General features: G+C 39.7%; 2 protein-coding genes across 3 annotated transcripts in view; both read left to right on the top strand.

The window, feature by feature from the left end:
* Nucleotides 1-8,140, top strand: part of erlin2 (ER lipid raft associated 2) — a 39,929-nt gene extending 31,789 nt beyond the window's left edge. Inside the window, exons 11-12 of one of the 2 annotated variants that reach the window (XM_033972431.2) lie at nt 1,821-1,900; nt 3,464-8,140. In XM_033972431.2, the coding sequence (XP_033828322.1) occupies nt 1,821-1,900; nt 3,464-3,634 (251 nt within the window). In that variant the 3' untranslated portion in view covers nt 3,635-8,140. The remainder of the gene's footprint in view (nt 1-1,820; nt 1,901-3,463) is intronic. The other variant, XM_055223977.1, reaches the window with a different exon arrangement.
* A 6,579-nt stretch (nt 8,141-14,719) lies between these two features.
* On the top strand, nt 14,720-22,044 carry ch25hl3 (cholesterol 25-hydroxylase like 3). The gene is made up of 2 exons (XM_033972968.2): nt 14,720-15,264; nt 18,237-22,044. Exons 1-2 carry the CDS (start codon nt 14,762-14,764, stop codon nt 18,592-18,594), a joined length of 861 nt encoding a protein of 286 aa, XP_033828859.2. The 5' UTR covers nt 14,720-14,761; the 3' UTR covers nt 18,595-22,044.
* The last annotated feature ends 774 nt before the right edge of the window (nt 22,045-22,818 follow it).

Genomic DNA, 22,818 nt, shown 5'->3' with positions numbered 1-22,818 from the left:
CCACACCAGCTCGCCGCCTCTCCCCACGGGCAACGCCAGAGAAATGGAGAGTCCAACCCCTCTCAAGGAGTTGGGTTCCAGAGCCCAAGCTGTGCGTGGAGGCGAGGCCGACTATATCTAGCCGGTAACGCTCAACCTCCCGCACCAGCTCAGGCTCCTTCCCCCCCAGCGAGGTGACATTCCATGTCCCCAGAGCGAGTCTCCATGTCCGGAGATCCGGTCATCGAGGTTCCCGCCTTCGACCGCCGCCCAGATCTCCATGCACCAGCCCCTTACGGATCCTCTTGCGGGTGGTGGGTCCACATGAGGACAGCCACATGACAGCCACATGACAGCCACATGTTACAATATTTATTTTTACTCCATTAACAAAGATGATGGACATGTCTGTTAGTTTTGGTAAAATACATACCAACTGTTTTATTAATGTTTAGTGACATGAAGATTGTAGCCAATTACCAATTTTGTCCATAGCAGAGGATAATGTGGTGGCCACTTACTGCGCACCTCTTCCGTGTGTGTAAATGGGTAATAATTAGAAACATGAAAACCTGTCATATGCTCCATGGAATAAGCTATCGACTAGAACAGTGATGCCGTTCTAAAACTTAACAGACCAGAAGACAGCAGTGAAATATAACCTTGTCTCGTAAATGCTGTTAATATCTGCCAGCTTTTTGATCCAGTCTATTCCTCCTAAGAGAGATCTTTAATTAAAAATTGTTTCCGTATCTTTGGGGTGTTTTGAGGTGCCATGAGTTTAGACTGTATAAACATGTGCTTGAGGGCAGTTGAGTTATTTTGTTAAGTTAATTTGGTTAAAGAGGTTTAACCGCTAACTCATTACATATTTGGATCACCATGTTACCTTTTATTGTTTTGAAAATACTATATTTGCCACTTATTAAGGCTTGTGGGCTGAGCATTGGACAAGATCGTACTGCCAACTATGAGGAGGGTTTGGATAGGGCCCAGGAGAGATTGCAATTTTGCTCAAACATGCATAGATGACATATAAAACCAATTCTGGCTTTTTTTAATTTATTTTTTTTACATGGGAACAATGTTATGGTAAAAAGCTCCAAAAAGTACATTTTGCATAATAGGCCCTCTTTAAAAGGTTGATATCTCTGTAATTACTGGGCCATTAAAATCGTGTCTCTTGTGTGAGTTTGTGAACCTAGCTTAAGATCTGGATATTGGTTAATTCAAAATCCAGATCACAAGAAAATAAATGTTGCAGGTAATGGAGAGATACAGTTAATTATTAAAATTTAAAAAATATTCCAGGTATAATAATAATTATGTGTTTTAGGCCTAATTTTCCCCTTGTTTATGTTTTATTGATATTGTTGAGTTGTAATTGTTCTAATTTAAAGCGACACCGTGTAACTTTCTGGAAGTGGGTATAGAGATGGGGAACAACAGGAACGTTTTCATGGAAACTTGCAGGAGGAGGTGTCCTTGGCCTGGTGGAGGGTTTGTGGAGATGCAAGCCTAAGGATGCATGTTTTTGTTTTTCAGTTCAATAAAAATGTCAAAAAACAAAAAAAAACAAAACATGCTTTCTGTTTTTTGGTTTAAAGAAGTTACATGGTGGTTCTTTAATTGAACTTAGAATACACTCACTGTGTGTTGAAATATCACAATAATATCATTTGTTGCCATAGAAGCATAGTCATCTTCCTCATATTGTGCAGATCTATTCTTTTTATTAATATTTTGCTTTGCACTTTTGGTTCTTATTTTATTTCACGAGAAAACTAAATTTTTATTTAGAACTCCACTTGTTAATAATGAGGTCTGTTTGTCATTTACAGACAGTGCTTTTTTGGCAAGACAAAGGGCCAAAGCAGATGCGGAGTTTTACACAGCACAGAGAACAGCTGAAGCCAATAAGGTAAAGGGTTTAATGACTCTACTGAGATTTATGATGTCAATCTGGTTATTAATCTTTCCACTTAACTCTGCCACAACTAACAGAGATTGGTAACTAAAAGCGAAAGTGTCTGGAATACTGTCACAATAAGAATTCAAATCAGTGAGACAACCGCAGTCTTTTTAGTCACAGAATAAATGAAAGCGATTGTGAGAATAGAACTGCCAAGCTCCGGGGCATTGTACAAAGATCTCCTTTGGTCTCGCTGTACAATTCTTCACCCACCCAACATCATAAGTATATAGATTAAATTAAAAACTTTATGAATTGTATATAAATGGGTACTTGACGAGATGCCCATTTTCGGGGTTATTACTTGAAATTCATTTCTAAATGAATTGTTTTTCCCTCCAAAATTCAACTCAACTGTGCACAAATATGTATTTCATAACATATACATATAGTTTTAGAATGAAGTTGTGTTTCATTTTTTTGGTATTTTAAAAATCCACTAAAATGTTCTGCATTGTGACTTTAACACTATTCTTTAAAAAAATCTGGAATGAGTCACATGTGTCAGAGACAGTTCATAAAGGTGTTGGCACAAAGGGAAGCATGTACACAAATGACATGATATGAGCAGATTCGTGCTGTAATCCAAAGGGTGTCCTGTGATGTGACATGAAAACTCCACGTATTTAAAAAGGCATCATCTCACATGTATGCACCAGGGGGCGCTCAGGGGTTAAGGGTTTAAGCAACAAGTCAAAAGAAATAATGATCATGTTCTTATTTTTGTAAAGTTCAACTTTTCTGAAAAACATGCAACAGTTTGATGTCCTCCGCCGTGACAGCTGTATTTTCTAAGATAAATACACTTCTAATCGTTAAAGAATATTCTTTACGAATGTCCTGCGGGTTGACAGGAGAAGTGACACCGCAGGGCTAAATGATAAAATGTCTCAAATTAAAAGAGTTGCACAAAAAATGTCACAATCTTTGTAAAATGTCTTCTTTACAACTATCCCTGCCCTAATGTCTGTGCCTACATTTGTGCAGTAGACCTTTAGTTTTTTGGTCAGTTATTCGGTCGACGGTGTATTGGTTGACCATTTGATGTAGATTATTAGGATCAATATGGGACAAGAGCAGAAATTAAAGTTTGTGAGTGAGTTAGCTGAAGATTTGGGATTTATGGGGATTTTTATGTAAAAAGTCAGATTATGATGAACTCATGATTCACAAATCTAATCTGTCTTTATATAAATACATTGTTTCCTAATACTTTTTTCTACACAAGTTGTTTTTGCCTGAACTACTGTGCATCTGTAATCTTGTGAGCACAGTTTGGGTCAGATACATAGAGATACTATAGAATTTTTAAATGTTTTGTCACGCCCCTTTTTAGTCTAATCAGTTGTCAGAACATGTCTTTAGTCACCCATGAATTTTATTAGTTGATTATTGCCCTTGTATATACACATCTTGTATATTGGTGCATAGAATAAAAATGTAGAAATACATAAGTACATACATTTATTTATAATTTGTTTTATTAATTTACATTTTAATATTATTCTGCAGTTGAAGTTAACCCCAGAGTACCTGCAGCTGATGAAGTACAGCTCTATCGCCTCCAACAGTAAGATTTACTTTGGGAGCGACATCCCGCACATGTTCGTAGACTCTGCGTCAGCGGGCAGCTCAGTCAAAGCCATGGACATCTTGGGAGAGCAGCTAATGGACCTGGATTAGGCAGGACTTTGGATCACCTATGGGACTCTGGACCACCTAAGAGCAGACTAACAGTTTGGTCTTCAAAACCAAGGGTGGATTAATAAGCACCGACTTTCTCAGAGGATTGACTGTAATGCATATGACCAAAGTCTGTTTTGGCTGAGAGGTGGAGTTGCTGGATTTCACGTGACAACATTCCAGATGTCTGTAGAGTTTAAAGGTGCTGTACCTGATTAAAAACAGAGCTACTTCATTTTAAACTGTTTGCAGTGGTCCAAAGATATTCCACAGTTACCTTATGCATTCCGAACATCCTAAAACCGGGATGAATTTACAAGCACTTGTCAAAACTCTCACAGACCAGTGCAGAGTTTTGTCGTGAGAGTAAAGCTAACAGTAACTAGCATGCTAACGCTCACTTCCAAATTATCAGACAAAAAAACACTTTCTAATTAGATTTCGACAGCATGCAGCGGACATGTATTGATCTCAAGCTCCTTATACTTATCTGCTCTGGGGTACTGAAAAATCAGGTACAGGGCCTTTAATTCATCTATTTCAGCTTCCTGTTTCTAGGCAACATTTCAAGGACAACTATTCAAAAGATAAATATTTCTTTTGAATTGTTAAGTGCTATGGCCGTATATTTTCATCATTCAGAAACACATGAATAAATTGGGATTCTAAACAGCCTAAGTTTAAATGTATGTGATTATGTGGCGTAGTCAGATTAAACAAAGCAGGCACAAAGTTAAAGGTGCATTGTGTAACTTTTCTGCTGCAGGGTACACCACCTGCTTGTCTCTTTGGATGTTAATTCTTTGCCTACACTGTTCCACTGCATGGTTTTAAAATATCAGTCTCCATGGAGCCAAACCAGTGACATCACCAGGACAAGTTACAGCTCGGATCTGTGGAGAGACAAGCTCACTGACAGTATGAATGCATGTTTTTCCTAGTTATTTTTAGCACTAAAACACACATAATACTATAAACACTAGACTCTTGTGAGCTTTAAGCCGTGTTATAATACTGTTACCTCATCAAAAAAATACATGGAGTTCAAGCTCAAAATGCTCTGTTCCACCTTGTGATGTCATGAAGCGATAGTTTTCAAGTTATCAGCTCCTTCGACTTTTTGTTCAGTAGAGATGGGCAATTCCAGGGTTGAAATTACCAAAATCCAGGGAATTTTTTTGGAGTCTAAAAATACAGTGGAGCACTTCCTGAATTATCACATGACATCACAAGGTGGAACAAAGCGTTTTTTTGTTTGAGAGAAAAACTCCTAAATATGCAGGGTTTGTGTGATAAACGTGTGAATAAAACAAAACACAACTTCATGTCTGTTTGTGATGAGGAAACCACATTATAACATAGAGAAAAGAGAAAATGGCGTAATATGGGCTCTTTAATGTTTAGTAGAACATTCCAGCCAAAGCAATGCATCTCCATGGAGACAAGACGGTAGCTGTCCCCTCACCAGAAATGTTACATAATGCACCTTTATATATGTGGTAGCACAAATGAACTTGAGCATTATTATTTTATTTGTGTAAAAAAAAAAAACTTACATAATTCAGGCACAAATACAGGAATGCAGGAAGTGAAATGAACTAAATTAATATGTAAGTTAAACAATAAGGTTCAACAATCATTTTCTGTTTAGATATTTCTTTAAAAAAAAAAAAAAAAAGATTTGAAATTGTGAAAGTATGACATCAGGAAATTCCAGATCAGAAAATGAATCTAGCCTATTGAAACAGGAGGCAAGCTGAAAATGTACTGTTAATATGGACAGATCACATGTTTCGGTTCAAGGTTTCCATTTAAAATAGTTTGGGTCCTACTTTTTTGTTTCATTAAGAATAGGGTTGAACGATTTGGGAAAATATGTAATTGCGATTGTTTTGTGACTTCAGGGGAATTGACAGACTTGAATGATGAAATGACAAACTTATACAAGAATCACGTATAGAACATATTCATACAGTTCTAAAGTACAGAGTTTGCAGTTTCAAACAGAAAAAAAACAGTCATGGTACTTAAAAAAATAGCTAATTGTGTCCATTCAAACGTAATCATTCTGCCCTAATTATGACAGTTTAAAGAGGGGCTATTATTGCAAAGCTTTCTACCATACTTTAATGTTATTCCCCCCATCAAAAACGTGCCTGACGAGGTTTCATATGTCATCAGTACATGTTTGAGTAATCTAGCGATCTCTCTCGGGCCCTATTCAAACCTTAGGATACAAAACAATACACTACAAAAAACAGAGAAGTTGTGAAGGAGTTTCATTAGCGAGATGCCCACCGATTGTGTTGTGGTAGTGTTCTGAAGGAGGAGTGACTTAGCCTGGAGAGCAAAAGAAGTGGGGAGTCAGACCATTAAAAACGAAAATGAGATGTTAATACGTTGAGTTGGGCGAATATAGCAATTTGAAAACAACAAAAGGCAACATGGTGATCTAAATATGTTATGTGTTAGCAGGTAATACCCCGTAGAAATGTAATACCCCCTCTTTAATAGCATTGTGTAGTTCCATCTAACTTGCAGTGATATAATTTTGTTTCTTAATGGACCAGACTTTCATATGTTTATCTTCTGTACTTGTTTAGAAGTATAGAAGGAGAACTTTTTCATACCAGGGAAGGTGACAAAGAAAAAGACCAAAATTTCGCAAGAAATACTGAGTCAACAACAGGCCATGAATGTTCATTTAAAAGCTATGGTGACCTTGGACAATTTTGTAATGCTGTACTGGTGGTATGTAGCACTGATTTTAACTCTTTTTATTTTTTAAGTGTGGTGAATTCTAGTTTTAAACAGTTTTATATCAGTTAAAGGACCTATATTACGCCATTTTCTGATCTATGTTCTAATGCTGTTTCCTAATCACAGACATACCTGGACCTGGAAAACACTTTGTGACGTCATGTGGTAATCCAGGAAGCGCTCCGCTGTGTTTTAAATTTCACAGCCCTGGAATTGCCAATTTCTACTGAACTAAAATGTAAAAAGTAGCTGTTAACTTGAAAACTATCACTACATGACAAGGTGGAACACAGCATTTTGAGCTTTGGAGATGTAGACAGAATAATCATAGAATTTCTCAAACATTTATGAATGAAACCAAACACAACTCAGATTATGTTTTTAATGACAACATACATACATTATAACATGGCGTAAAACTCACAAGAATTAATTTAGCATAATATGGGGCCTTTAAATTGGTTCATGAGTTTTTGTTCTTTTTGATTGCCATTTTATCCGTATTAATATTTCTATTTATTAATATTGGTGGGGGGTTTGAAAGTGGGCGTTGAAACTTCTGGGGCACTTTATTTAATTAATTATTTGATTAAAAATGAATATTTGGGGGGAGAAATTATAAAACACACTAAACAAATTAGATAATGAACATGAAATCTGATTCTACAGTCCCTGCCTCTGTTTCTCTGCTTTTCTCTCTCTCTCTCTCTCTCTCTCTCTCTCTCTCTCTCTCTCTCTCTCTCTCTCTCCCTCTCCCTCTCTTTCTGCCTCTATTTCTTTGCTTTTTTCTCTATCTCTCTCTGCCTCTCTCTTTCTGCCTCTATTTCTTTGCTTTTCTCTCTCTCTCTCTGTGTCTCTCTGCCACTGTTTCTCTCCCCATTCTCTCTGCCTCCGTTTCTCTGCTTTGGTCTCTCTCATTGCTTCTCTCTTTGCCTCTCCCTCTTTCTCTGCCTGTTTCTCTGCTTTTCTCTCTGTGTCTCTCCCTCTCTCTCTGCTATTCTCTCTCTGTCTCTGTTTCTCTGCTTTTCTCTCTGTCTCTCCCTCTCTCTGCTATTCTCTCTCTCGCTCTGCCTCTGTTTCTCTGCTTTTCTCTCTGTCTCTCCCTCTCTCTCTGCTATTCTCTCTCTCTCTCTGCCTCTGTTTCTCTGCTTTTCTCTCTGTCTCTCTCTCTGCTTCTCTCTCTGCCCACCCCCCCTCTCTCTCTGCCTCTGTTTCTCTTCTACCTCTCTCTCTGCTTCTCTCTCCATCTACCTCTCCCTTTCTCCTGCTGTCTCCCTTTCTCTCTCCCTCTTTGTCTCTTTCTCTCTCTCTGCTTTGACAATCAGGGCGTGTGTTGTTTTTTTTGGTTATAAAAGAAAGACTGTGTATTTGACATTTTAAAATCCCATGTGCAGCGTCAAACCAAGACTAAAAGGACTAAATAACAATTAACTATGTTTAACTTTTTACCATATACTTTTACTCTTAAAATATTCAGATTTAGACTCTAAGAGGAGATAATTATATGTATGTTGTTTGAATCACAAACCACTCCTTTTCAAACGAGCAAATCAGATGAGGGTTTTTTCTGTTGATGCAGCAGTTGTTGGTACAATCCCCAAAGTGAAAGTCCATTTCTTTGTTGTATTTATCTACATGATGCCAGATTGTTTCCATACGTCTGTTTCATCACCTGTTTTCTTGCATTTTGAAATACTTGTAGCGAATATGAATCACTCTGTTTGGTTAATACAATAAAAGAATGTTTGATACCATTTTGTGTTTCTCCCTGTTGTGTATGTGTAAACTATTTACTTATATTCTGATTGCATATCTCTCTTATCTTTGTCTCTTTTTCTGTCTCTCTCTTATACTGTTTCCCTTTGTATCTCTCTTCCCGTCTGTCTCTTTCTCTGTCCCTCCCTCTTTCCTTTTGTATTTCTCTTTCCCTCTGTCCCTTTCTCTGTCTCTCCCTTTCCCTCTGTCTCTTTCCCTCTCTTTCTCTTTCCCTCTGTGTCTCTTTCTGTCTGTCTCTCTCCCTTTCTGTGTCTCTGTCTCTTTCCCCCTGTCTCCCCCTTTGCCCCTTTCCCTCTGTCTCTTTCCCTCTCTATCTCTACCTCTTTCCCTCTTTCTCTTTCTGTCTCTCTCTTTCCCTCTCTGTCTCTTTCTCTCCATCTCTGTTTCTCTCTGTCTCTTTCCCTCTCTGTCTCCCTCTCTATCTCTTCCTTTTTCCCTCTGTCTCCCTCTCTCTCTTTCCCTTTCTGTCTTTCTCTGTCTCTCTTGCTTGCCCCTCCTCTCTTTCCCTCTCTGTCTCTGTTTCCCTCTCTGTCTCTTTCACTCTTTCCCTCTGACTCCCTTTCTCTCTCTGTTTCTTTCTCTCGCTCCCTCTGTCGCTCCCTCTTTCCCTCTTTCTTTCCCTCTGTCACTCTCTCTTTCCCTCTCTGTCTCCCTCTCTGTCTCTCTCTCTTTCCCTTTCTGTCTCTCTCGCTTGCCCCCCTCTCTCTCTTTCCCTCTCTGTCTCTTTCACTCTTTCCCTCTGTCTCCCTCTCTCCCTCTGTCGCTCTCTCTTTCCCTTTGTCTTTCTTTCCCTCTGTCTCTCTTTCCCTCTGTCGCTCTCTTTCCCTCTCTGTCTCTTTCCCTCTGTCTCTCTTTCCCTCTCTGTCTCTCTTTCCCTCTGTCTCCCTCTCTCTTTCTCTTTGTCTTTCTTTCACCCTGTCTCTCTTTCCCTCTGTCTCTCTCCCTCTGTCGCTCTCTCTTTCCCTCTGTCTCCCTCTCTTTCTCTTTGTCTTCTTTCCCTCTGTCTCTCTTTCCCTCTGTCACTCTTTCCCTCTGTCGCTCTCTTTCCCGCTGTCTCCCTCTCTCTTTCTCTTTGTCTTTCTTTCACCCTGTCTCTCTTTCCCTCTCTGTCTCTTTCACTCTTTCCCTCTGTCTCCCTCTCTCCCTCTGTCGCTCTCTCTTTCCCTTTGTCTTTCTTTCCCTCTGTCTCTCTTTCCCTCTGTCGCTCTCTTTCCCTCTCTGTCTCTTTCCCTCTGTCTCTCTTTCCCTCTCTGTCTCTCTTTCCCTCTGTCTCCCTCTCTCTTTCTCTTTGTCTTTCTTTCACCCTGTCTCTCTTTCCCTCTGTCTCTCTCCCTCTGTCGCTCTCTCTTTCCCTCTGTCTCCCTCTCTTTCTCTTTGTCTTCTTTCCCTCTGTCTCTCTTTCCCTCTGTCTCTCTCCCTCTGTCGCTCTCTCTTTCTCTTTGTCTTCTTTCCCTCTGTCTCTCTTTCCCTCTGTCACTCTTTCCCTCTGTCGCTCTCTTTCCCGCTGTCTCCCTCTCTCTTTCTCTTTGTCTTTCTTTCACCCTGTCTCTCTTTCCCTCTGTCTCTCTCCCTCTGTCGCTCTCTCTTTCCCTCTGTCTCCCTCTCTCTTTCTCTTTGTCTTCTTTCCCTCTGTCTCTCTTTCCCTCTGTCTCTCTCCCTCTGTCGCTCTCTCTTTCTCTTTGTCTTCTTTCCCTCTGTCTCTCTTTCCCTCTGTCACTCTTTCCCTCTGTCACTCTCTTTCCCTCTGTCTCCCTCTCTCTTTCTCTTTGTCTTTCTTTCACCCTGTCTCTCTTTCCCTCTGTCTCTCTCCCTCTGTCGCTCTCTCTTTCCCTCTATCTCCCTCTCTCTTTCTCTTTGTCTTCTTTCCCTCTGTCTCTCTTTCCCTCTGTCTCTCTCCCTCTGTCGCTCTCTCTTTCTCTTTGTCTTCTTTCCCTCTGTCTCTCTTTCCCTCTCTTTCTCTCTTTCCCTCTGTCACTCTCTCTTTCCCTCTCTGTCTCTTTCTCTCTGTCCAATGACCATCATAATCCTGTATTATGGATGACATTTTAAATCACTTCAGGGATGTTTTTGATGAGGGAATAACATGGCAGAAAGTTGACTTTTTTTTTCCCCTTCTGTAATTAAATGCCATACTATGAAACATTCCAGTCACAGCAATAACATCTCCTTATAGAAAGTGTCAAACCCTCAACCAGAAAAGTTACAAAGTGTGTCTTTAATGCATCTATTTTTCTATCATTTGTCATTATGTCTCGTTCTATGATGCAGATTGCCAAACTCTGGCGAGGGCATGTATCCAGAAAAGTTATGAAATATTTAACAGATAAAACCGTGAGTAAATATATCTTTTGACAGAGTTTACCAGAGGGATTAACTTAATTCCAAACTGCATTCACGTTTTGAATGTGCCTTGTGTGTGCACTGATAGACAGCATAATTACACAAGAATCATGTGAGAGCAGGTTGTGTAACAGCCGCCTCAGGAGTGAATATACTCACTCAATTATGAAAACTTGCTTACTTTTTGTTTTGTGCTTATGGATTATAAATACTTTTTTTTTTTTTAATCCCTGACACTATACAAAAACATTTTATTTATTTATTATTATTATTATTATTATTTATTATTATTTATTTATGTTTTTTTTAATTATTATTATATTTGTGTTTGTTTTTTTGATCCATTCAGCCCCAAATATATTTATTTATTTTATTTATTTATTTATTTATTTTAAGCCTTCTGGGGTCTGGTGTTGCTAGTGAATTCTTAATCTATGTTTATTGTACATGTCCCTATTCAGATGCAAGTTGATGAAAGCTATTTTTATTGTTTATTTGATTTATATGGGGCACATCTTAACGTGAAAGTCGTTACTTTAGGTGCTACTTTAAGTCACATAAAGATCATCCCTTAAATTAGTTAATGTGTCAATAAAATGATTTAAGACATTTAAATTGGGGCTCTTTTTTTTTTTTTTTTTTTTTTTTTTTTTTTTTTTTTTAAGATTTATATGTCCCAAATATACAATTTTGGTAATTTTACACACATTTCTATATGAAAACATGACATGATTTGATTTATTTGTGTAAACTACTAAATACGTTTCAAATTGATATTCCAAAATTTAACATTTGTTCCTATTCTTTATCTATTTTGTATTTTGAGGTTACCTAATACTACAAGGAAATTATTGGGTTTTTTTTAGTCATCATTACGCTGAACATGAGCAAAAGACCACCATTTCAGAATTATGTTAATGTTAATAAATACCTTTGTTATTGCATAACTTTTCACTTTTACATTGTGTAATGGATAGAAATAATGTGTCAACTGCATATACACTCACAGTCACACAATGTACGAGTATGTGCCGTCTGAACACGTTTGAAGCCTTTGGACATGTCTTACTACCTCGGATAAAATTGGTTTAAGTTACCTCAACACCTCGCTCACTGTTGGGTTCACTTGACATCACAACATTCCATTGCTGGTTTCAGATTACATCAGTATATTAGGTCCTGTAATATAAGCTCCTATATTACACAAAATCGATTCTTGTGGCTTTAACCCATGTTATAATGTTGTTAGATATTATTTTTTGAGCTATCTACATCTCCAAAGCTCAAAATGCTCTGTTCCACCTTGTGACGTCATGTAGTGGTAGTTTTCAAGTTAAGAGCTGCCTTTTACCATTAGTTCAGTAGCGAATGGTAATTGCAGGGGGGCTAAAATCATCTAAATGATTCTAGTAAACGTGTATGGAGTTTAAAAACACAGTGGAGCATTTCCTGTATTACCACATGACATCACAAGGTGGAACAGAGTGTTTTCCAATCAACATTACTTACTTACTGACTCACTTTGCACAAAACTGTCACCAGAGTTCATCTACATGCTGCCTCGATGTGTTACCCTCTAGTTTTCTAAAGTCTGTGCTCCATCACCACTCACATACTGCATAGTTAACATGTCGCTTCAATCTGGAACATTCCTGAGAGCTTTCAAAACTGCAGTCCTTCTAAAGTGGAGCAGTCAAGGCCACAATACTGAACAATTACTGAAACATCTCAAATCTGCTGTCTCAGGCATCTCAGATAAAATGTCCCTGACCTGTGGGGTGCTCCAGGGCTCAATCCTGGGACCTCTTTTGTTCAATCTCTACATGCTGCTGTTAGACCAGTTAATACGCAGCAATAACGTGTCCTACCACAACTATCAGATCTATGTCTCACTGCAGCAGGTGAATATGGACCAGTGGATTCACTCACTGCATCCAACAGAGACTCATGTCATCGTCTTTGGCCCACAGAAATACAGAAAGTGTTAACAGTCACCTCCAGTCTCTCTCTCTAAAACCTTCAAATGAGGTTAGAAATCTAGGGGTAATAATGGACTCAGACTTGAACTTTAACAGCCACATCAAATCAATAACATCTGCAGCTTTTTACCACCTAATACATTGCAAAAACTGAAGGTAAACTGTCAAAACCAGACTTAGAGAGACTTATCCATGCATTTGTCTCCAGTAGACTGCCGTAACAACCTGCTCACTGGCCTCTCCAAATGAGTGTTAAGACATCTGACACTCTGAGGACTTCAGGGACAGGCCTCCCGCTGGTCCCAGAGTCAGGACTAAACATGGAGAATCAGTGTTTCAGTTTTACGCAGCTAAAACCTGAAACAGTCTTCCTGAAGATGTGAGACAGGCCTCTACTTTAGCAATGTTTAAATCCAGGCTCAAAACGGTTCTGTTTAGCTGCATACGACTGAAAGGTTTTTATTCAGCACTTTTCTCTTTTAATGTTCATTTTATGATGATTATTGATAATTATTTGTGTTTTGATTTGTTGTACTGTGATTTTAATGTTTTTCTTATTCTGTAAAGCACTTGGAATTACTTTATGTACAAATTGTGCTATACAAATAAACTCGCCTTGCCTTAAAAGACAAGAAAATTGCAAACTCAATTTCAATACTATCAAAACAGACTCAATACAGATTTCGATACCACGATGATAATAAAAACACTCTTTATTTAGACAATACAGTGTGTGTGCAGAAGTCTTCGAACGGGTCGTGGGCAGCGGGGTCAGAGATGAGGGGGTCCGTACCAGCCGAGGTGAACTGAGACAGAGGGTCAGAGGTACGTACCGGTCATGGAGAGCTGGGTCAGAGACGGAGGAGCGGTGCGGGTTCAGGGAGCGGGATCTGGCAGAGAACAAAGACATCCAACTGAATGAAAAAAAGGCATAAATACAAAAACGAGACTGAGCCAAGCAGAGCAGTACCACTGAGGACACACAGATGCTCTGGTGCTGAGTGTCAGGTCCTCGGTCCCTTTGTCCTCCCCAGGTGCAGCTTCATTATGGATGAGTTACAGGTGTGTGTGTGTGGGAGGAGCCCGAATCTCTGCCCAGCTCCAGACTCTGACACAGAAGCGAGGGGAAAAAAAGCACAAAACGCAGGGCAGACTGGAATCTTCACATCTAGTTTCGATACTAGTTTTAGTATCAATTAGTATCTCATTTTCTGTACCTTTGACAATCCTATATCTTACTGTATGTTTTTTCAGATGGTTTTGGCGCTGACTTGCCTCTAAAATAGCATGTTTTCATTCAAAGTAAACACACCATGCATCCACCCACCATGTCCCCACATGTTTAAAAACTCATCAGGGTCAGTAATAACAGGTAAGGGTAGTTTTTAGTGGCAGTTCGTGTTGGCAGTTCCCTTCATCTTTACTTCAAATTGTAATTTCATTTTATTGCCAGGTTTAGGTGCCACCACAAATAATATACCTACTTGAAGAAATAAACAACCCACTCAATATGGCGTAACTTTAGAGTAAGTCAAATTACTATGGAAAATAATCTTCTTACAAATGTGCTGTTTGATCTATGGATGTATGGAAGTGAGAGAAAGCTGATAGCCTGTTTTTCCCTAGAGGAAATTTGGGGATCCAGATTTGTATGAGAGACATGTCTGAGGATCATGAGCCTATGTGCATCACACAATGGGATTCAGTGTAACATTCAGTTCTGTTTATCTGTGCATACGACTGAAAGGTTTTTATTCTGCACTGTTCTGTTTTAATGTTAATTTTAGGATGATTATTTATGTTTTGATTTGTGTGATTTTAATGTCCTTCTTATTCTATAAAGCACTTTGAATCACTCTGTGTAGAATTGTGCTGTACAAATAAACTTGCCTAATCCCATTGATCATGTTTTACAGTTAACTCAAATCTATATAATCTTGGTAAATGTCAACTGCGTTTAGCTACATGGCAAGCTGCGTATTTTGTAATGGTTAAATAAACCATATGTTAAAGTAAAGCATGTTTTATTATACCTGCATGTCCACATGCCCATCCTTCAGAAATCCCCTCCGTTCCCGCGGGCTGTGACATCCGGTGCAGAGGCGGAACTCCTTCTTAGACGATTTCACTTAGTGAAATCATTTTAATTCTTCAGTTTACTTTCACAATTCCACGTCGGACTCCTCCCACGAAAAGAAAACGTCCGCTGCGTCCCCGTGAGGGTCAGAGGAGAGAGGGGCGTCCAGTGCATCACCGGGAGACTTTTTGTGTAATGACTTTGATCAAAGTCAACTTTATCACTACAGACACAGGACTGTACCGGAGATGCTCTGAAGCCGTGATGATCGCGCCGACTCCAGCACACGGACAGTGTTTACTTCAAGGGCTGTGGGACTTTGTGAGAGCCGGTCAGGAGGAGATCCTTTTGTCCTATTACCTGCCCGCGTGCAGTGCGTTTATCACGCACGTACTCCTGTGCGTGCCCTTCTTTATTATGGACTTATTGCTGTGCGTCAGTCCTCAGATCCGCTCGTGGAGAATCGCTCCGGACTCAGCGCCAGTGCCGAGCGCGCGCTGCTGGATGGAGTGTTTGGGGAGGCTGGCGCTCCGGTACCTGACAGTGGTGCTCCCCGCCACCGTGCTCCTCAAATGCGCCTTAAAGACCCCCGTGTTACCGGAGAGAGCACCGTCCTGCTACCAGCTCTGGGTGGAGGTGCTCGCGTGCTTTCTGCTGTTTGACGCGCTCTTCTTCGCCTGGCACTTCTCCATGCACAGGTAAGCGCGTGCTCTTTTTAAGATCACGAGAAAGGTCAAGATTAACCTATTAGGAGTGGAAATGTCTAAAGTTGTATTTATTCATTTCAGCCTGAGATCAGTGTCAGTGAAAGTTGACTATATCCTTAGTCTGAGCAGACAATCCAGTCTGCTCAGAAAGAGATTAGCCTTTTGAAACAGTCTGTGAGTATCCACTGTGTGTCCACCACTAGAGAGAGTCAGAGCGCGTTACAGATCGGGTCAGGAAGTCCCCTCTCATCGCACCATGTGTGAAAGGGCAGCTGGAAATTCCCAGTGGACTCTCCTGCTTTTCAAGTCATTTTTGGACACGTGTTTTTAATAATACATAGATTATAATACTGCTATTATCCTTTTACATTCATGCTATATCAGAAGTTACAAATTGTGTCTATCAATTTGAAATAGTAAAATAAAGATATGGGGAGTGGGTTACTGGTTTCCAAACGTGGAGCATTGCAAAATTCAAATATGCTGCACTAAAATGCATGTATTATAGATGTAAAAAAGTAAACATGACTTCATGATACTACGCTGCAACAACTACAGCTCCCACTACTACTACTACTACTACTACTACTACTACTACTACTACTACTACTACTACTGCTAGCTTTTATTACCTTGCTCAAACTATTGCATACCTTAACCTTAACCATAGACAATACAAACTAGATGCTACTTCTTAAGACTACAATGTGACACATGGCCTACTGTCACTCATTTTCATATTCACATCAATGAAAACCATTCATGAGTAAAAGTAGAAAAGAAAAAAATAACAAAATGCAAAAAAAAAAGAAAAAGAAAAAAGAAAGACAAAAATTAAATAACTGGAACACTTTGCACTAGGCCTAAAAGATTTGGGGAAAAAGAATTGCTTTTTCTGACAAGCACTGCGATTCGATTTGAGATTTATTAATAACACGATTCTCTTTAAAGTAAAATGCGTTCAGAAGAATTGACAAAAAGACTGAAATATGAACTGACAAACTAATATAAGAATGTTTGTACAGATCTAAAGTACTAGATGGATTCTTGCATCTGAGGTTTGTGTGGAAGCCAAAGATGAAGCGCTAAAACAAACAAAGACAAACATGGCCTGCCTATTTTAGTGACAGTACAGACTATTTTGTTTGGGAAAGAAAAGAAAAGAAGATATTTTTTCTGTGGAGGAAATTATACTGAAAAAAATTACAGCCTTTGCATTTTGCTTATTGCATCTATTCAAATTGTGATTCTAATTTGTGTGATTAATCTTCCAACCCGACTTTTTACCATCACTAAACAATTCTTCTACCCTCCAAATACTTCGGTTGCATAATATTTTCCCAGGACCACCATTGGCCCTTTAAGAATACTCTGACAAATGAGTCTTCTTTGGGGTTGTTTTGGGCCTTTTTCTCATGACCGGCACCAGCCATTATGAAAGTGACAGGACCGATGACCCGCCGGACAACAAAGGGGTAAAGACAAATGTACCCCACCTGGAAGTGTAGACTAGTTTGCAGTAATCATGGCCATAACCCCACAGCTAATCCTCCAAATCGTTAACCTTCTGACTGAGCAGTCTTCAGCCTTGTGTTGGAATCGCACAGACATCAATCATGATGACACTTTAAAAATCGTCAAGAAATTCTGAAGTTGATTTATGTTTTTATTACATATGAGGTAATGGGGTTCTGTGTGGGGAGGCACTGAGTGTATAATGGGACTAGACTGGTTGACAAACTGTTTAACTGTTTAAAGGTTTGTTATGCAATTCTATAGCCAATAATTCAACTAAAATAGCACAACATGGGTTTTTTTATATTCTATATTTTTTATAATATAGATAAACATGTGTCCACTGTGAGTGAGCTTGTATCTCCATAAACCTGACTCTTTGGGCTGGGGAAGGGTTTTGTCCTGCTAGTTTCCATGGAAATGCTCTTACTTCGACTTTAATCTCATATAGTATGGCAGAAAATTATGTATCTCCATGAAGAATGTTCCGAAGTCTGGTTTCAATTTTCTATTTTCGTAGAATCACACTGATGATGTGCCACCTACAATGTAACTTTTCTCGTGGTGAGCTTGTCTCATGAAAATATGCAATGTTCCATAGTGTGGTATACACGTTTCTATCTCTAATGTATTCAAACATAAACATTTTTATTGCTGTTCTGCCTACATTCACAGCCACATTCCTCTGCATCACGTCACGCTGGCAACCGCTGCCTCCTTACGCCTACCAAGCATCTCATCTTTCTCCATCATCACATTTGGATCACTGTGCTCTCTCATTTCACTCATCTTCTTCTCCCCCTGTTCCAGTTCGGCAAGCTTTCTGATAATTTCTTCTCGTAACCATTTCTTTGGCTTACCTCCCTCCTGCCTTTTCCTGTATCTGTCAGCCCTTTAGCTTCAGTGAGGCAATAACTTCCCAGCAATCCCAACTGACTCATGAAGTTCATCTGTAAAGTGCCGTACAATCCACTATCCATTCCATAAGTTTTCTAGTGGCATAAACCCTGGCGCCTCCTTTCTTTGGGTAAAGACATCTCCTAAACGTCATGTAACTGGCACGTCCTTTATTGCAATGTCTTCTGTCTGGGTCTGACAACTCGCCACCTCCTCAGCACCTCCTCAGCACCTCCTCAGCACCTCCTCAGCACCTCCTCAGCTCTGCATCATCTCATTGTCCACGTAGCTGTAATAACATCTCCATGGAGAGCAGCAGGTGGCATACCCCCCACCACTTACACTGTGTTGTACCTTAAATAAAAAATAAACTTTAATATAATTTGAAATCATGATATTCAACAGAAAATAAAAGTCAAATGTTTCCAGTAGTATTCCAAGGTCAAATTGCGATAGCAGCTGTATCCGCTGGCATCCTCTCCAGTGTAAAACCCACAGCATTTTTCCATTTGTCATCCTCCTAACCAGTCTCATATGTCTGTATTACCCAGATTCCCTTGGCTCTACCGGCACGTGCACCGCGAACACCACAAGAACAAAGCCCTGATCGCCCTGGCCGCTCAAGATGCCAGCGGGGCGGAGCTTCTGTCCCTGCTCTTCCTGGCCCTCATTAGCACCTGGTTGGTGGGGTGCCATCCTCTGAGTGAAGCCCTCTTCCATCTCCTCAACAGCTGGTTGGCCATAGAGGACCACTGTGGGTACAACCTGCCATGGGGCCTGCACCGACTTTTCCCCAGTTTTGGTCTAGGGGGCGCTCCATTTCATCAGCTGCACCATACCAAACTAAGTGGGAACTACGCCCCCTATTTTACTCACTGGGATCTACTTTTTCGAACTTACAGAGAGTGAGCTACAGCTGGTCCAGGGCTGGAAGATTTTAAGAGCGATACAAATTTCCAAGCCAGTGAAAATAAGCTTTAATACATAGAAAATTGTTATCTTGTAATCACTGGATCCATCCATCTTGGGTGGCGTTTGGTTAGGACTTGGATGGGAGACAACGTTTAACTACCAAGTGGCGTAATGGGGCAGCAGTGGCTCTAGGGTGAAGTGTTGCAGTCTTTCGGCAAAACACTGCCTAGAAAAAATGTGGCGCGTGAGTCTTGGTGGTGGTTGGGGGGTTATGGTCAAGATCGGCAACCTCCCTTCTGTCAGCCTGTCCCAAAGCAGCTGTGGATACAATAGTGCTTAACCACCACTGATGAATGGATTATGACATTTTAAAATAACTGAGCGTCTGGAAAAGGGCTTTATAAAACAAATGCATTATTATTAATATGAATGTACAACCTTGCCAGTAAGATGCAGCTAAAACTCTTCTGCAGGGACTTCTCTCTTGATTGTTGTGACTCTCTCAGGCATGGCAGAGGCTGAGCAACAGGAGCAGCGAATGGGAGTGACGCAATTTGATTATATATTTCCGAATCGCCCACTCACTTCTAGCAGGACAAACTGAGAAAGACTTTGCCAGCCTGTGGGAATCTAACCTTCAAGCATTCTCACCGGCATTGTTCATATTATCTTCTTTTGAAACCAAACGCACTTTGCACTTTAGCAGTTTATGATTAGAAATGTATTTAAAAAGTGCACTATTTTGGATGAAATGTTATTTTTGTTACTTTTAAAGGCACTGAACCTTTAAATGTGAAAAACAGAAATTCATTTTAAACAGTTTGCAGTGGTCCAAAGTTATTCCGCACTTAACTTACGCATTTAGAGCATCCTAATTATTCACCGGGATGGGTTTGTGAGCGTGCTTCACAACTTTTAGAGGCCAGCGCAGAGTTTAGCAGTCACTAACAACAACTAGCATGCTAACACACACTTCCAGATTATCGTACAATAAAATGTTTTCTAATTAGATGTGGACAGAACGCAGCGGGCTTATTTTGACATTAAGAGCTGCTTATGTAATGCACTGTACTGGGGCAAGACACATTTTTCTGTACAAAAAAAAAAAATTGGGTACAGGCCCAGTCAGTATTTTAAACAATGGGCACACTCCAGACCAAGCCCAGACTGTACGAGATCTTTGGTGCGTCACACTACAAACAAACTAAAGGAGCATGCTACAACCTGAACAGTTTTTTAATCCACATATAATCAAGCTCTACTGAATGATTTTAGACACTCGAGATTTCATCGTTTAACTAAGTTACAGATAATGTAGATAACTTAGATTTATTTTGCATAGCGTTTTCTCTGCAAATAGTTGATATAGAAGCAGACAGACTCAGTTTTTTTGTGTCCAATCAGACACATCGTTACAAAGACTCACGGAAAACCAACTGCCTGATTATCACAGACACTCGATTCTCTGTCGTGGTGCGTTTTAAAAGTCCTATATTACACAAAAGTGATTCTTGTGAGCTTAAAGTCATGTTAGAATGTTGTTCCCTCATCAAAAGCACGCATGAAGTTGTGTGTATTGTTTCATTCACATGTCTGAGTAACCCTTTAGTATTAGTCCGTCTACAACATGGAACTTCCCAATGCTCTGTTCCACCTTGTGATGTCATGAAGCAGTGATTTTAAAGTAAACAACTCCCTTTTACAGTATCGAAATGATTCTAGTGAAGATGTATGGAGTTTAAAAACGCAGTGGAGCGCTTCCTATATTACCACATGACATCACAAGGTGGAACAAAGTATTTTCAGATTAAGAGAGAGAGAGAGAAGAGAGAACTCAGCCTGAATATACAGTGTGCCCCATTGCGCAGTAAATCTAGTTCTGTTTACTTTACTTTTGGGTTGGTCTTGTTCACATACACCGCAAAACATTCACTCCAAATACCATGAGGCACGTGGGAGTCCTTCAGCTGATCAAAGAACTTATTTCTATGACAACGCGCTTTGAGTGGACAGATCCCTGTGAATACTCCCCCTATACGCTGTGCTAAAACATGTAAGAATGAAACAAAACACAACCCCGTGGAAGGTTTTGATGAGGAAACATTATAAAATAGGTCAGAAAATGGAGAAATATGGGCCGTTTAAAGAGGCAGAGATTGGAGAACTATAAGGAAACAACTGCATGACACTATCCCAGTTTTCGTGTCATGGTGCAATATCACAGCGGTAGAAAGAACTAAGTGGCCGGGGCTAAAAGTTCAAACTAAAACATGTTCCCAACTCATCACTTGAAATCAGGAACAGACCTTTTAAAATTTTGTACAGTCTATTTTTTTTTAAGTGCACTATGTAACTTGTCTAGTGGAGGGTCTGCCATTGTTTGAGTCAATGAAGATGTTATTGCTTTGCCTGGAGTGTTCCTCAGTGTGGCATTAACATATCATATATTAATGCACATCATCACTGAGACAAGCAGCTAATACCTCTGGGCCAAGTTACAGGTCAGATCTGTGAAGAGACAAGCCCGCCCATAGTAAAAATGCATGTTTTTCAAGTTGTTTTGCTATAAATTTGAAGAAAAAAAAAAAGCTACATAGTTTTAACACCATACAGTAGAACTTTACACCGTGTGCCTTTAAGAGAGATAATTGTAAAAATGTAGCATGATACTTTAGTCTTTATTGAAAAGACTGTTAGGAGATTGGAATGAAGCCTATTTTGTCTATTTGCTAATATTTAATGTCAATTTAATGATACATTTTACAGAAGAACATTTGTATGCGCAAACTGTCATCGACTCACTAATGCACTTTCATTTTGACCCACCCTGCCGTAAACATTGCTTTGTTTTTTCGTTTATAAGTTTACTTCCTGGTGGGACACGGGCAGCAGATATAAATATGTTTAGGTAATTCCATAACTGTTACCTAGCAACTATAATGTAAACAAGGGCCATGTTAGTTATGATCAGACTAATACAAATAAGTTATAACACCTTTATGTAGTTAAATTAAGGATTAAACTGCCAGAAAATGCCTTGCTTTTGTAAAAATTGTCCCTGCATTTTGTAAAACTATTGTAAATGTTTACTGCAGATCCTATCCAGCCAAACAAAGTCAGAATTAGAAGAACATGAAAATCTGTCATATGCACTTTAACTAGCTACATGTTGTTTTAATCTCTTGCATAACAACTGCTTTCCAACAATACGGACCAGATTTGCCTCATTGAGCCACAGCCAACTGACTACAGTTTGTGTATTTCATATTTATTGGACTGAAAGTTGTGCTGCTATGGGAAAATGTGTTGAAGGGCTGTGAATGATGTGAACTGTGTGTGGGATCGTGGGATTGTAAATATAAAAGTGAGATTGCATTTTAAGTGCTTGTCAGTGAGATGTGATATATTATGAAAAAGAACAATAATAATAAACACTATACAAATGTGGATTGCATCATTTTATAATTCTATTTAGTATTTTAAAGCTGGGAAATGCCACTTTTCATATGTTTATTATTAATGTTGGTGGCATGGTGCTGAGTTGCTAGCACTCATGCTTTACAATAAGAAGGTTTTGGGTTTGATTCCTGGGTCGCCCGGACCTTTCTCCCTGTGTCTGGGTGGGTTTCCTCTGGCCACTCCGGTTTCCCCCATCAACCCAAAACATGCACTATAGGTACAATCCTCCAGCAAAGACAGTCCTGACCAAGACTAGCTCAAGATGTGGAGATGCCCGGGTGTGGCACTTCAGCGCTCACTGCTCCTCCAGTGGCATTGAAAGGCGGATCCAATATAAATATTCTTAAGGGGACAAAAATGAGCCTATAACCTTCTTCCAAATGGCCCAATAATACAGATTGGAATAGATGTGACTTACCTCTGTGTGTGTGTGTGTCGTCCTCCATGTCTGCTCAGCTCTTGTCCCTGCATTCTGCATCTGTGTGATACAGGTCAGGCACGAGTTCATTTTAAATCATTATTAGACGTAGGCCAATTAATTTGTCAAAGGCCACAGTTTAGTAGGATACTTGTACTTGTACTGTTTTAGATTGAATCACAACATCAGAATAGGCTAGTTATTTCAATACGCAAACATTTTAAAATAAGGGTGTGGCCAAATTGGTGGGCCAGCGGTTTGAATAAACCTCAGAGCTCTGCAGCACTGCCCTCACTTGCTTTCACTGGCTGATGCTCTGCTGCAGCTGGGCAGCTGTGATGTGA

This window comes from Periophthalmus magnuspinnatus, chromosome 9 (genome assembly GCF_009829125.3).
Source record: "Periophthalmus magnuspinnatus isolate fPerMag1 chromosome 9, fPerMag1.2.pri, whole genome shotgun sequence".
In the NCBI taxonomy this organism is placed as follows: domain Eukaryota; kingdom Metazoa; phylum Chordata; class Actinopteri; order Gobiiformes; family Gobiidae; genus Periophthalmus; species Periophthalmus magnuspinnatus.
The sequence above is the reverse complement of the archived record's forward strand: the minus strand, read 5'-3'. Positions and strand labels throughout refer to the sequence as shown.

Coding starts and splice junctions, on each gene's coding strand:
- ch25hl3 (XM_033972968.2), top strand. CDS start 14,762: ATGACTTTGATCAAAGTCAACTTTATCACTACAGACACAGGACTGTAC. Junction 15,265..18,236: donor TGGCACTTCTCCATGCACAG/GTAAGCGCGTGC, acceptor TGTATTACCCAG/ATTCCCTTGGCTCTACCGGC.